The sequence below is a fragment of the Ambystoma mexicanum genome, chromosome 4p, assembly GCF_040938575.1.
Source record: "Ambystoma mexicanum isolate Mex_15411 chromosome 4p, UKY_AmexF1_1, whole genome shotgun sequence".
Taxonomy (NCBI): Eukaryota; Metazoa; Chordata; class Amphibia; order Caudata; family Ambystomatidae; genus Ambystoma; species Ambystoma mexicanum.
The window spans coordinates 786,529,985-786,542,420 of NC_090927.1; the positions used below are offsets into that span (position 1 = coordinate 786,529,985).

The 12,436-nt window shown below is 43.2% G+C and overlaps 1 protein-coding gene across 1 annotated transcript in view; it reads left to right on the forward strand.

Annotated features, from left to right (window-relative positions):
• MRAP2 (melanocortin 2 receptor accessory protein 2) overlaps positions 1 to 3,796 on the forward strand; it is an 880,612-nt gene extending 876,816 nt beyond the window's left edge. Inside the window, exon 4 of the mRNA XM_069606331.1 lies at positions 3,006 to 3,796. Coding sequence (XP_069462432.1) covers positions 3,006 to 3,396 — 391 coding nt within the window. The 3' untranslated portion in view covers positions 3,397 to 3,796. The remainder of the gene's footprint in view (positions 1 to 3,005) is intronic.
• The last annotated feature ends 8,640 nt before the right edge of the window (positions 3,797 to 12,436 follow it).

Consider the following 12,436-nt stretch of genomic DNA (forward strand, 5'->3'; position numbering starts at 1 on the left):
TATGGACCCTTCTTATGGATCAGGATAATAATTGAAGTCCTCCAGGTCATTGGAATGCCCTTCATGTGGACTATATTATTAAATAGTGACAAGAGAACCAAAGACCACTGAGAGACATCAGCTTTGATAATTGTATTAGTTGGGCCATTTGACCCAGACGCTCTTGAAGTGGATGACCTTTTTAATTAATTTTCTATTATCTCTTTTGACATCTCTAGTACCCATGTCTTATTTGCAAACCCTTGTTCGACCTCCCCCAATGGATATGTGTACAAATGCTTGTAATTTTTTACCCAAGCATCCTCTATCACCATACTGCCCAGCATTTTCACTTGGGTCCCCTTTTCCTGGGTCATTAAAGACCAAATGTTACGCATGTTATTTGTGACCAGCGTACTTAACATTGATTCTCCCTGTCTCTGATGTTTTAGAAAGTTCTAGACCAATTTGTATAGTCCACTGGCAGTTTTTTCTTTGCCCAGAAAAGCTATAATTTATATCATTTTCCTTTATTAAGAGCTCTGATATTCTTGTTTAACTTTTCTTTCGTACCCATGTTTCATAGTCAAATGTGTGTTATGGGTGATAGTGGGGTTGCTCTTAATGTATGCAGGTTTCTCCAAACCCCAAATAAAATCTTGAAACATTTTTGGAATGCACCTTGCGTCTAATTGGTTCATAGGAGTAGAAGTCACACCTCCCTTGGATTCTTATTTAGTGAGTGACCGCCCTTTTTGCACTTCGACAATCTATTTCACCCAGTGTTCACTATCAAGTCTCCACGCCTACTCTTCTCCTCCCTCCATTCCCCCACTTCAAACTTAACAGTGACCACATTATGGTCGGTATCCAGTGATTTTGCTAATACATTACAGAGAATGCTTTTTTACAGAAAACAAGACCGACGAAAAAAAGACCGAAATTTGGTAAAAATGTATGTGGGGGTGGGGTTAAAACAGGTGGGGATGGGATTAGGGTTATAGAAAAACAGGGTGTTTGGGGGACACCCCTCCGCCCCCATAACAAAAATAATTTGGTATTTATTTCATTGTTTTGGGTAAAAAAGCATTCTCTGTAATGGAATTCATTAAAATCACATAGATCCATTATGGTCACTATGGTAGTTTGTCTTAACCTTCATTCCCCTGCATTGGTAAAACACATCTCTTGACACGATAATGTAATCAATCACAGAGTGGTACTTGCCATTTTTTCAAGTTGGGCCAGATGTAAGTCACACTCAATATTTCCATTTTGTTATTTATAACCCATTTATCCAAATGGTGCAAATACCCTCTCCCCAGCAGAAGACAAAGACTGAATGCTCAGTGAGATGGTGATGGGATGTAGATGAATAGCAAGCAGTAGAGGGAAGAAAAGGAGTGGTATGGCTAAACATATGTTTATCTATTTCTGAATTACTAAAGCAAACGAATAGTCATTAATACTAAGAGCCATCTCCGTGGGAAACGAGCAACTCCAGCAACAAATATATCTCAATAAAATGAGCCATTTAGATCAGACCCTTAAACAGCTATGAATACTTAACTGAAAGTGTATGATAATTCATTAAAATAAGTAAATGGGCTTAAAACATGTAAAATATATACTGCCCAATTAACTGTATAAACACGGGAATAAGGTCAGCAGACAATATACCAATGCCGCTAAGGGGCAGATTCATGGAATTATTTAAACGGAAATAGGGAATTTACGTGCCAAATTGCATGCGTAATCCCGTTCATCCATTCATGGAATCGAATGCGTGGGATTTTCCTTGGACTTGCGTGGATTTCGCGGCGACCCGGCATGCCCGTGGGAGCGGCTGAGTGCTTTGTGCGAGACTCCATGTGGAGCATGGGCGTGACTTGTGCAGAAGACTGGGAAGGGGCGGAACACAGAAAATGGGGAAGAACATGCAAAAAAGTGGGTGTTATGAGGGATGGGTCGCAGGCAGTCCATCACACGCCCACAATTGCCCGAACCCACAGATATTTATGGACACACCCGTGCAGCCTCTCGGCAGGGAAATGGGCTTGCAAAGCCCTCATGACATCTGCCACCCGAAGGCAGGCGTAGAGGCACTTGCACATATGAATCACCACGCAGAGGTGAGATTGCATGTTGGATTTGGGGGTGCGTGTACGCAGCCAGGGTTCCAACCTAAGATAGGGGTAGGCATATGTGGTGTAGCGGTGTGCAGGAACGGATTACGGGGGTTGGCATGCAGATTTTCTGAGTTTTACCCGAGTTAAGAAAAATTGTGTGCATGTTGCCAGGCTGCAGTTGACAGTTGCGGGGGACCCTACGCAGCATCCCAGAGGTGCTGGCCTGCTTGTGGGGGACCCCAGGTACTATTTACAAGGTGCATGTATGCGCACCCGGGGTGAACGCAAAGGTAGCTGTTTCTGCCTGTTTTGGATTTGCGTGGGGGCGTGTCAGGGGCGTTCCGGCCGCAGCTTGAATAAATGGTTACTTTGCGCAAACCATTTCATGAATACAAGGAGCACGCAGAAAAACATCAGTGTGCAGACTTGCGCAGTCTCGTCTCGGCACGCAGGCTTTGCGGGATCTATGCATGGAATTCCATGAATCGGACCCTAAGTCTCCTACAGGCAACAGGTGGTTACTGCCCATACATTTTTGAGACACTTGCCATGGCATCGTCAGACAAAACTATCATAGTCCAACACTATGGCAATCACCCAAAAATCATCAGCAGTGCCGTAAAGTCATGTGGCTGGGAGAGGCAGGCTTCATAAATTCCTACACAATAACATACATAGATCACAATCTCTGAAATGTGACCATCAACACTTCCTCCGATGTCGGTTTGGCTGCCAATCTCAGGATCTTGCAAAATGCCCGAATGTGGCATTTAGGCTTACAAAAATATTCATAGTTAATTCGCTGCATTATCGTATTGTTCCTTCAGAATTCAAATACTATTTATACAATTCTTCATGTTCATTTTTAACATGTCCTCTTTTTACCTTCTTCTCTAGAAATGCAGAACCGTCAGAAAAGCTCTTTCGAATGAGCAGCTTCGCCGCTGAATTTGGTAGATCTCTTGAGCCGGATAAAATGTTCTCTCATCAGGGGATTGAAGAGTCCAGGTCTCTCTTTCATTGCTACATAAATGAAGTGGAGCAGCTGGACAAAGGCAAGCCCAGCAGCAGGGCATTGGGCCTGGGGAGCAGCACGCACAGACAGGAAGCAGCCAGAAACTGCAAACTGGAGGAGGAGCTACACTTCCTTGTGAAATTCAACATCCCCAATTCTGTGAATACAGACCATGCCTCTTCCTTGGTGGACGATGATTTGCTCATCGGCAAGTCTCCTATCTACTCAGAAAACAAACCCGTTCACCACAACTTACATCACATCCTTAAATGAGAAAGAACCATTTTAATTTTGTGTAAAGCAATCCAAGTCAGATTTCTTCAACAGACTTCAACCCCATGTTGCCAAATGACGTATCTGTTACTGGTGGGATCTAACAGAGCCTATATATTATTCAAAGGTCACATTTCTTTTTTTTTTTTAAGTTTGAATTCTGTGAACAGTGGGGTTGAGGGATGCTGAGTAGGTGAGTCTGTTTTTAGGGGCGTGGGCTTTTTTAAATGACATGTCAGCTCGATGGCCAACTAGGTGGGGTAGAGCGTTTGGACAAGGCAGTGTGTCTCATCTTAATTGTTTTTTATGTGGTCCGCTCTCTCAATGTACAGTAGTTCAGATGTAACAAAAACAAGTGTTGTCCTCTCCTAAATATTTGCATAAAACATATTGAATGAGAGTAGTGCATGGCCTTTCTTTTTATGTGACAAAATAGTTGTCAAATCAGCCACTCTGATGTGGTAATTTACAGTACATTAGCGGTATTTGTGGTGAACACATCAGGTATTTGTATGGACTTGTGGCTCCTTTGGCTCTCTGGAATGTGTATTTTCCCATCACTCTGGGTTGCATGTACCCTGAAGCCTGGTTAGCAGAGGATTCCTGGGGTATGTTTGTTGTGAGTAGCACTTAAGTAGTTAGTGTGTGTGTTGGGCACTGTAGTTCAAGAGTGGTCCTTGTTTGTACTGTTTTGTCGGATAGAGATCAGATTGAGTGGACCAGTAATCCACTGTGGAACACCTGTGTGTTTTCTACCTTGGTGCAGTTTTTATCATACAGGGTGTTTATCTGTTTTGTTCCTGAGCAGACAGTGGTAGAAATCTGAGCCTGTGCCTGATTGTTCTTTTGGTGTTTGCTGCCAAAAAGTTGCCATTTCACTAGGATAGGTAATGAGAGCGTGTTTGTGTGACGAATTGACTTCTGTCCTGCAGGATTACAAAGGTGAGTAGAGGCTAAAGTGCCTACTCACCCCTCACACGTGTACAAACCAAGGACCAACACAATCAGAAAGGTAAAAACTGCCTTTTGTGGTAATTTGGGCCGAGGGGAGGCTATACTCTCAAGCGGGTTGTGAATGTGGTTCAGTAGCAACCCAAACAGCAAAGTATAACAGTCCAAAATCAAGGAATGTCCAATCAAGATTCTATAAAAAAATATATATACTTAAATATATATATATATCACATGGCCTGCGGTAGCGGCCATGTAGTTATGGTTAAGTTGCTCATCTCATAGGAAAAGAACTTTTTGGGCGGCTTATATCTTCGCTCCCCCAGACCAATCCTCACTAAACTTTGCAAAAAAAGTATATGGCCCACTCTGAAAAGTTTGGTGAGGTTTGGTCCAGGGGGGGCAAAGTTATAGGGGGGGGCCCAAAATGTCTTTTTTTCCCATAGACATAATGGAAAAAAACTTTGCTCATGCCTACAGCCCAAACCGCTGGACGGATTTCCACCAACTTTGCGGCAGGAGTGGCGGCTTGGTCCCGAAAGTGTGCTTTTGTTAATTTGGTGTAAATCTGTCCAGTAGTTTTATTTTTTTAAATGACCAAAATGTAAGGCAAAAAAATTAGTGATATCTATGTCCTCTCCGCAGACACATTTGCCTGTTCGCTCCACGGACAGGACTCCGATTGGTTAATCGGCTTGCGTCATGTCCGCGGACACGCAACTTGTACGCTGATTGGTTGGCGTGAAGCGTGAGATGCATCAGATTTTTGTAAACGCCCGCTATCTTCAATTTGCGGACATCACTGGTGTCCGTGGACATCGCAGTAAAAACATATTAAAAAACACAACATTGCACTTGTCAAACTTATCAAATAATCTCTGGGGAGTTGAGGGGTGATGAGGATGGGATGGACTATGGCTGCAAGAAGCAAAAAAACGGGTGGTTTTTGCGCAAAAGTCCGCGAACAGTCCTGAGAAGTTCCAGGACACTCCAGATGTTTGGGGGCAGTTTTTGGATGGCATATTACTTTGGCAACACTCTATGAAACCGCATGACATTTTGCAATTATATTCCCGTCCTGATTCCGAATGTGTTTGCAAAGCTTGATGGGATTCTGTCAAGAGGGGGCAAAATTAGAGGGGGGGTCAAAAAATAATGTAAAGGCTTATACATGAGGTGCCATTTGATGAATGTACACTTAATTTGGCAAACTGATAATAGAACTAGATATTAATGTTTGTGTGAAGTTTGGTGGGATTTTGTCAAGGGGGGGCAAAATTAGAGTGAGGGTTCCAATATAATGTAAAGGTTTATAAATGAGGTGCAATTTGACGAATCTACACTTATTTCGGAAAACTGATAATAGATCTAGATATAAATGTTTTTGCGAAGTTTGGTGGGATTTTGTCAAGAGGGGGCAAAATTAGAGGGGGGTCCCAAAATATTATAAAGGCTTATAAATGTGGTGCCATTTGACAAATCTACACAAAGGTTTGCAAAAAGATTATAGATCTAGATATAAATGTTTTTGTAAAGTCTGAATGGATTTTGTTTTTTGACAAGTGTCATAATGTAGGTACAAAAAATAGTGATTTACCTTTGGTGACTGAGGTGTAGCCTGTGGCGATGGCAGTGGCCAGATTGTCCGAGTCATGGAATAAGGTCATGATCCGGACAATCAGGCTACTGGCCATGAGAACGAGGGACAACACATGGGGTTAAAGTGGCCATGTCCACCTGGGACTGGCTTTGTGGTAAAGTTATTTGAAATTCGGATATGTTTGAAAGGGAATATGGTCATAGGGTTCTCTTTTCGCCTTCTGCAGGATTTTCCTTCCAACACCAGGACGCCGCAGACGTCCCGGTGTAGGAAGAAATATTCTTTTTTTAGCACCCCGGGTTCCTACTTTGGGAACCTAGGGTGCTAATGGCCTTCATCCCCCATAACAGAGTCTGGAATGGGGGGATAATGGTCCGGAGACCTTGTTCTGCACCCTCGCTTTGCTTGGGCTGCTAACTTGGGCTGGGAGGCCGGTATCCACCTTTCCATCCCTGGAACGGGGGATAAACGCCACAATATCGCCATTGGCATAACACAAAATGCAAATGGAAATGTTGGAAAATCTTATTGAGTCTATGTACTTTACTGAGAAATATAAAGTAAATGGAGTCTATAAGTTTTTTTTAGTTCTATTTTTTAACTGTGAAAGGTGGTTCCTAAAGGAACCTTTCATTTATTGTTTTTGGATGCATTATTTTTTTTGGCAGGAGAGCTTAGAACGAAAGGTGGGGAGGGAAATGCGGGAAGAGGCACCAAACTCTAATATGGAGGGGCAGGTGGACAGGGGAAAATGTTGCGTGTGTGTTATTTCTAAGGTAGGGGGCAGTGTTTCTCATGCACCTTCATTACAGCAGTGGTGGTGTCTCTTGTGGAGGAGGGATGGCATTAGCTGATTCCATTTTAAGATAAATAACAGTTTTGCTAAAAGTATGTACTGTGTACTAGATTGTTAATGGATAATGAGTAGGAATAGGTGTTGGAGCTGGGCAAGGGAAATTTTGAAGTTGAAAGTTCCTAGATCAGTAGAAAATGCAATTCCAAACTGTCCGCGAAGCATGGATCTTATCGTGAAGTGCGGACGGGTTCTCGGACATGTCATCATCCCACGCGCCAGCATATCGTCATGTGGCACTGGCCGGAAGGTCTGCAATGAAGCCAGATGTTCATAGACATTATGGTTAATTTGCACTAATAAAATCCTATGAAATTCAATGAAAAAACTTTGTTAAGGGGGCATTATGGTTAAGTTGCACTAATAAAAACCTATCAAATTCAATGAAAAAACGTTGTTAAAAGGACGTTATGGTTAAGTTGGACTCATAAAAACCTATGAAATTCAATGAAAAAACTTTGTTAAGGGGGCATTATGGTTAAGTTGCACTAAGAAAAACCTATGAAATTCAATAAAAAAACTTTGTTAAAGGGACGTTATGGTTAAGTTGCGCTAATAAAAACCTATCAAATTCAGTGAAAAAACTTTGTTAAAGGGACGCTATGGTTACAAGTAAAACCGAAAACCCCCTGAAATTCGCCAATTATGGTAAGCTAGGCAACCATAACTCGCGCCACCACCGTGCACTGCTAAGAACACCCATGACATCAAAGATGACATCACAAATATGATTGATGATATCACTGATATATATATATATATATATACCATGTACAATAATAAATAACTAGACACCACTGCAAAAGACCACCGCTGCAGAAGGAACTCAGAATATGCAAAGATAGAATAGATGCAGCACTCTGGGTAATGGGACAAGGGGAGAAAGGGGAGACAAAAGGCAATTAAAAGACCACAATGTTCAAAAAGGATATTTCTTGAGTTTGCAAAAGGGATTAAAATGACCTATATAGTCTCTAGTCCACAAGGATGAACCAATGGGGCGGATATCAGTCAGTAATATCTTTGCAAATGTCTTGGTGGCTCAAGGGCATCAAACCAGGCTTCTCAGCGTTGTTTGCAGGTTTGTTTCGGTTTGAGGGTGAGGCAGTAGCTGTGATCCAGTGGCAAGCTGGCATCATGTCAGGGTCAAGCAGAGGTCGCTGTGACTTTGAAGCACCTGCTCGAGCAGTGCAGATCGGGTGGTCTCTGGGTTCGGTTAGACGGCCCAAGTTCGACGGCCCAAGTTAGACTGTGGCGAGCTGGTGTCAGGATGCACAGGTGAGTTTATTTGATGCGAAGGCTCGGAGGTCGCCATTTGGGGTAGACAAGGGTCGGGTCCATCAACTTAGATGAGTGGCGATGAAGAAGCTGGCGGTCCAAACGGTGTTCCAAGCAATGCAAGGCAGCAGTACTTCTTTGGTTCGAACCAAGGCAAAAACGTGCTTCAGCTGGCACAGTGTGGTGGCAACTGGGATCTAAAAGGCAACGGCTCTGTGAAGAACAATGAACACCAAAGGCAGTGTCAAAAGGGTCCTAGTGGTTCACTGGAGGACGAACACTCTTGAAACATGGCTCGCGGCAGGTCATCGTAAAAAACACAGGGATTTTGGCTGTTCTGGTTTTCAGGCGCTGTGAGTGCCATTGCCTGGTCTGAAAGGCCAAGATTAGCCTTTTTGTCAGGCTCTCAAACACAGGTGAGGCAGGCATACACCTTCAGGGGTCCTGTATGACTTTGAGGTCATGGGCAACAGTCTGGCTGTCAGAGATGCAGGTCTTGATCTAGCAGCAAAGTTCACCCCCCAATGGTCTCTGGGGATGGTTAGCGGACAGAGATTGCCTCTGCCTTGGAACACGTGCCTTCACCTCACAACTGGATGACCTTAGAAGGGCTACTGTCCCAGGAGGGTCCAACGAAATCTTCAAGGGTTGATGTCCAAAAGATGATTCAAAGAAGTGGTGTTAGACCCCTTTTTAAAAAAGTAAAAGTCAACGGTTGATTGGGCTAACGGTAGCCTGCCTTACTGGTCCAATGCCTGTTCTGCAAAGAAGTGGCTTTGCCCTTCTGACATCACACACAAAGTTCTTTGCTCTAGAGGACATGGAGGGGACAGAAGGGAGAGTGAGAGGCAAAGAGAAACAAGATGGTGGACGTCTTCCCCAACTGTACAGACCCCTACTGTCTTCACTAACTCTTCTCCCTTCCCTTCTCAATGGGATCAAAGACTTTAAGAAATACAGCACCATGGTGTGAGGCTACTCCCTTTGAATGGGCTGCTCCATTAATGCCTGGGCCCAGGACAGATGCATGTTTTACAACTGTCTCATGGGGAGGGTGTTACCTACCCTCACAAAGAGATCAAAGAGGAGGCATGACCATTCAGGTTATTTTCCTGTCACTTTAGCAGGATCAGCCTGTCTGGCTAGAATACACGTCAGCTTCCACAGCTGAGCTGACTCACAGGAGCTGATACATGTGTGATATCAAATTGCATGTGGCTACAATGATTCTAATCAGGGCCATGCATCATGCCTTACCTCAGGCATGGCTTAATTTACCCGCTACCAGCATAGGCTACTTATGGTCATCATAGTTTTGCTACAGGGGTGCATCTTAACAATGCAGTACTGTGCTGCGGAGAGGAAGAATTGTGAGGACAACAAAGATACTGCGCTGAGCCCACCGCTATTAGAATTTAATATGTAGCCAAACCTTCAATATCAGTGTAGCATTTCTATACTAACAAAACCATATAGTGCCCTTACCAAGCCAACACGGTGTTTTAACCTTATGTGGTCTTTTCAAGGCTTTACATTGGCAAATACATGTGTACATAAGTATTCCCTTTGACGTCATTGGTTTAAATGTTTAAAAATGTCTGGTGCCCTGGTGGACGGGCAGCAGATTGAGCAATTTCAAATGCTCAAACAAAAACGAGAGACTGCTGCTGCAAGTTGATACCAAGATGGTTAACTTATTCAAAACCTTATTGGATCAACCTATAATTTAAACAATACTTCAATCAAACCAAAGAGTGTTATTTTACTAATAATTTGTACCATAAAGTGAAAACATTGATACATAACATTTCAAAAGGTATGGGCCAGATTGCACACTTCAATACTCAACATATCATGTCTAGAATTGTAGATATGCGTCTACAGTGAAAGATTGTACTGTAGTCAGCCACTAGTAAAAGTAGAATAGATAGGTAAATTGTGAAAGGTGCAAAAGACCCAGTGCTGAAACAGATGTGAAGACATAAAGGTCAACACAGAATACAAAAGGAGAAGAAAGGGTCCAGTAAGAGTATATACAAAGAAATTCACTCTCTTGTTAAGAAACCTCAATAGACATTTATTTGGTTGAAATGGTCCATGTCTTAGGTTTTGCCATTTAAAAGTATAATTTAGTCTTAAAATTACAACCAAAAACACGAACTATTGCTTTTTGTGAGACAGAATAACCCTACTTCAATTGTAGATCATAGTCATTATTTCATAGACCATAGTCCAACACATTAGTGTGTGTGTTTTAATGCTGTTTCCTCAGTTTCCGGATTGTATGCTGGGAAGGGTCTACCGATGCGGCGGGGCAAACATGTGAAAGAAGATAGAGGCTGTCCTGTGACTGCAAAGTTGGTCCAACATTTGGACTGCACATGAGCCCCCGTGGAGTTCGTGTTTCGGCGGCAATGTACTAGTGAGGGCTGCCTTCGTCAGGACGTAATTTGAAGACCCTGCAGAGTACATGTAAAAATAAAAACAGTCTTAGGGCTGTGTCTATATTATGGCACCTGGAGATATAAATCTCAAATGACAAAGAACTATGTATTCATATGAGTTATGGCAAACATCAGAGCTGCTCAAGGTAAGAGGGGAGCTTACCAAGGGAGTATGTGATCCCCTTCATAAATCAACCACAACAGGCACAAAGTCTGCCGTAGCTGCCTAGCTCAGGCAAAAATGGCAGTAGGGAGTAGACCGGTACCCCAACAGATGTTACTTTGTGTTTCCAAAATAAAGGGAAAGAGACTCTAAACAAGTAGTGTTGGGCTTTGTGCTGTGATGAGAGGGAGGATAATAATAATGAAAAAATGTGGAGTTCTATTCGGGTCCTGCTAAGTCATGTCGCACAGCCAACCATGGTAGTCAAAGGCCCAGACAAAGTCTTACCTGAGCGTACCCCCAACCTGGTGACAGAGTGGAGGAGAGAAGAAGTAGAGATCCAGCGTCAGATGATCAATGGGTGCACTCGGCTGCCTGCAGTATCAACATTCGTCATCTGCGCTCCTTGCTTGGATATAATTCTAAAAGTTCATCATGGGCACTGCTAGGATGTCCAACTGGTGGTGGCATCATTAGGTCGGCCGCGAGGGGTAAAGACAGAAAACACACAAAAAGGGGGTATGCGGGTTAGTAAAAGTGAAAACCGCGTGTCGACTGCTCTGTAGTCGGGGCTCAAGTCGAGGGTACACGCGATTGGACGGAGTCCACCCACTTTATTGAGAGGGTGGACTCAGTTCCCCCAGCTAAAATGAGAAACATTCAATGTCCTCTTTGAATTTATGTATTAAAGCCGACCTAATTTCTGGCAACATCACATGCTATTGCATTTGTTGATGAGTCACCGCACTTTAATTTTTAGGACTTGTAGTTTGTACTATATCAGAATGCGATCAGATTATGAAACGCCTGCTGCCTGACTTCACCGAATCACACGATCTTTATGCATAGTCAAAGAGAGAAAGTCGGACAAAGGTCCCGGAGTCCTGGAAATGGGCGTGCGATGGTGGTGCCGGAAAGTGAAAATCCTGTGCCATAAGGAGCAGGTGCGGCTACTCGTACAGGGAAATAAGGCATTCACGTTGTCAAGGAGACCCGGGCACTTTTCACCATTGCTGAGATGCGGCTAGAGTGTTCAGCGGTCAAGGGAGTGAGGTGTGTCAAAGGAAAAACCAATCACGTTGGAGCTCTACCATGTGGTAGAGAGGTGTGTTTTTGCCCGCCAATCCGTTACATGCATCGGATGTAGGCTATGCATAATCCCCAACGGGCTGAGCAGGCCACTGTGGTTTAAAAGCATGGTGTTTCTTAAAAATGCCAAAGCATGTCGTTTGCTGTGGCGAACTGCGACAGATAGTGGCAGGATTGTGCTGCAGACATAACCCTCAGTTAAACGGGTTAAGTATGCACGGGGCAAAATGTTAATTAAAAAAACAGAAAAAAGGGGTTTGCATATTTGTTGCTACGCCGATGGTGATCAATTGTGCAGCAGGCGCAGTGCTGAAGTGTAGGCCAAGAACCTATTTTAACTGACCCATGTCGTTAAAATTAGAAAGAAAGAAAAATTAAGAGAAACAATCAAATAATTGTCAAAAAATGATCACAAGAGGACAATGGGTGGGCACAAGCAACCCCTGTTGACATATCCTACTAAATGGAAAACAGGGGTTGTGTTTAAGTGGGACTTTTTACAGTGGGAGATCCCCATCCAATTGTGTGTCCTTGTTCTAGATGTCGCCAGCACATGATGTCTACAAGAACTATTGATGGCTGTGACATAGTAGTAATGAGAAAAGATATATGTATGTTTAATGTCTGGAAGTTTAAAAATCATTGTATTAGGGTCACCAAAA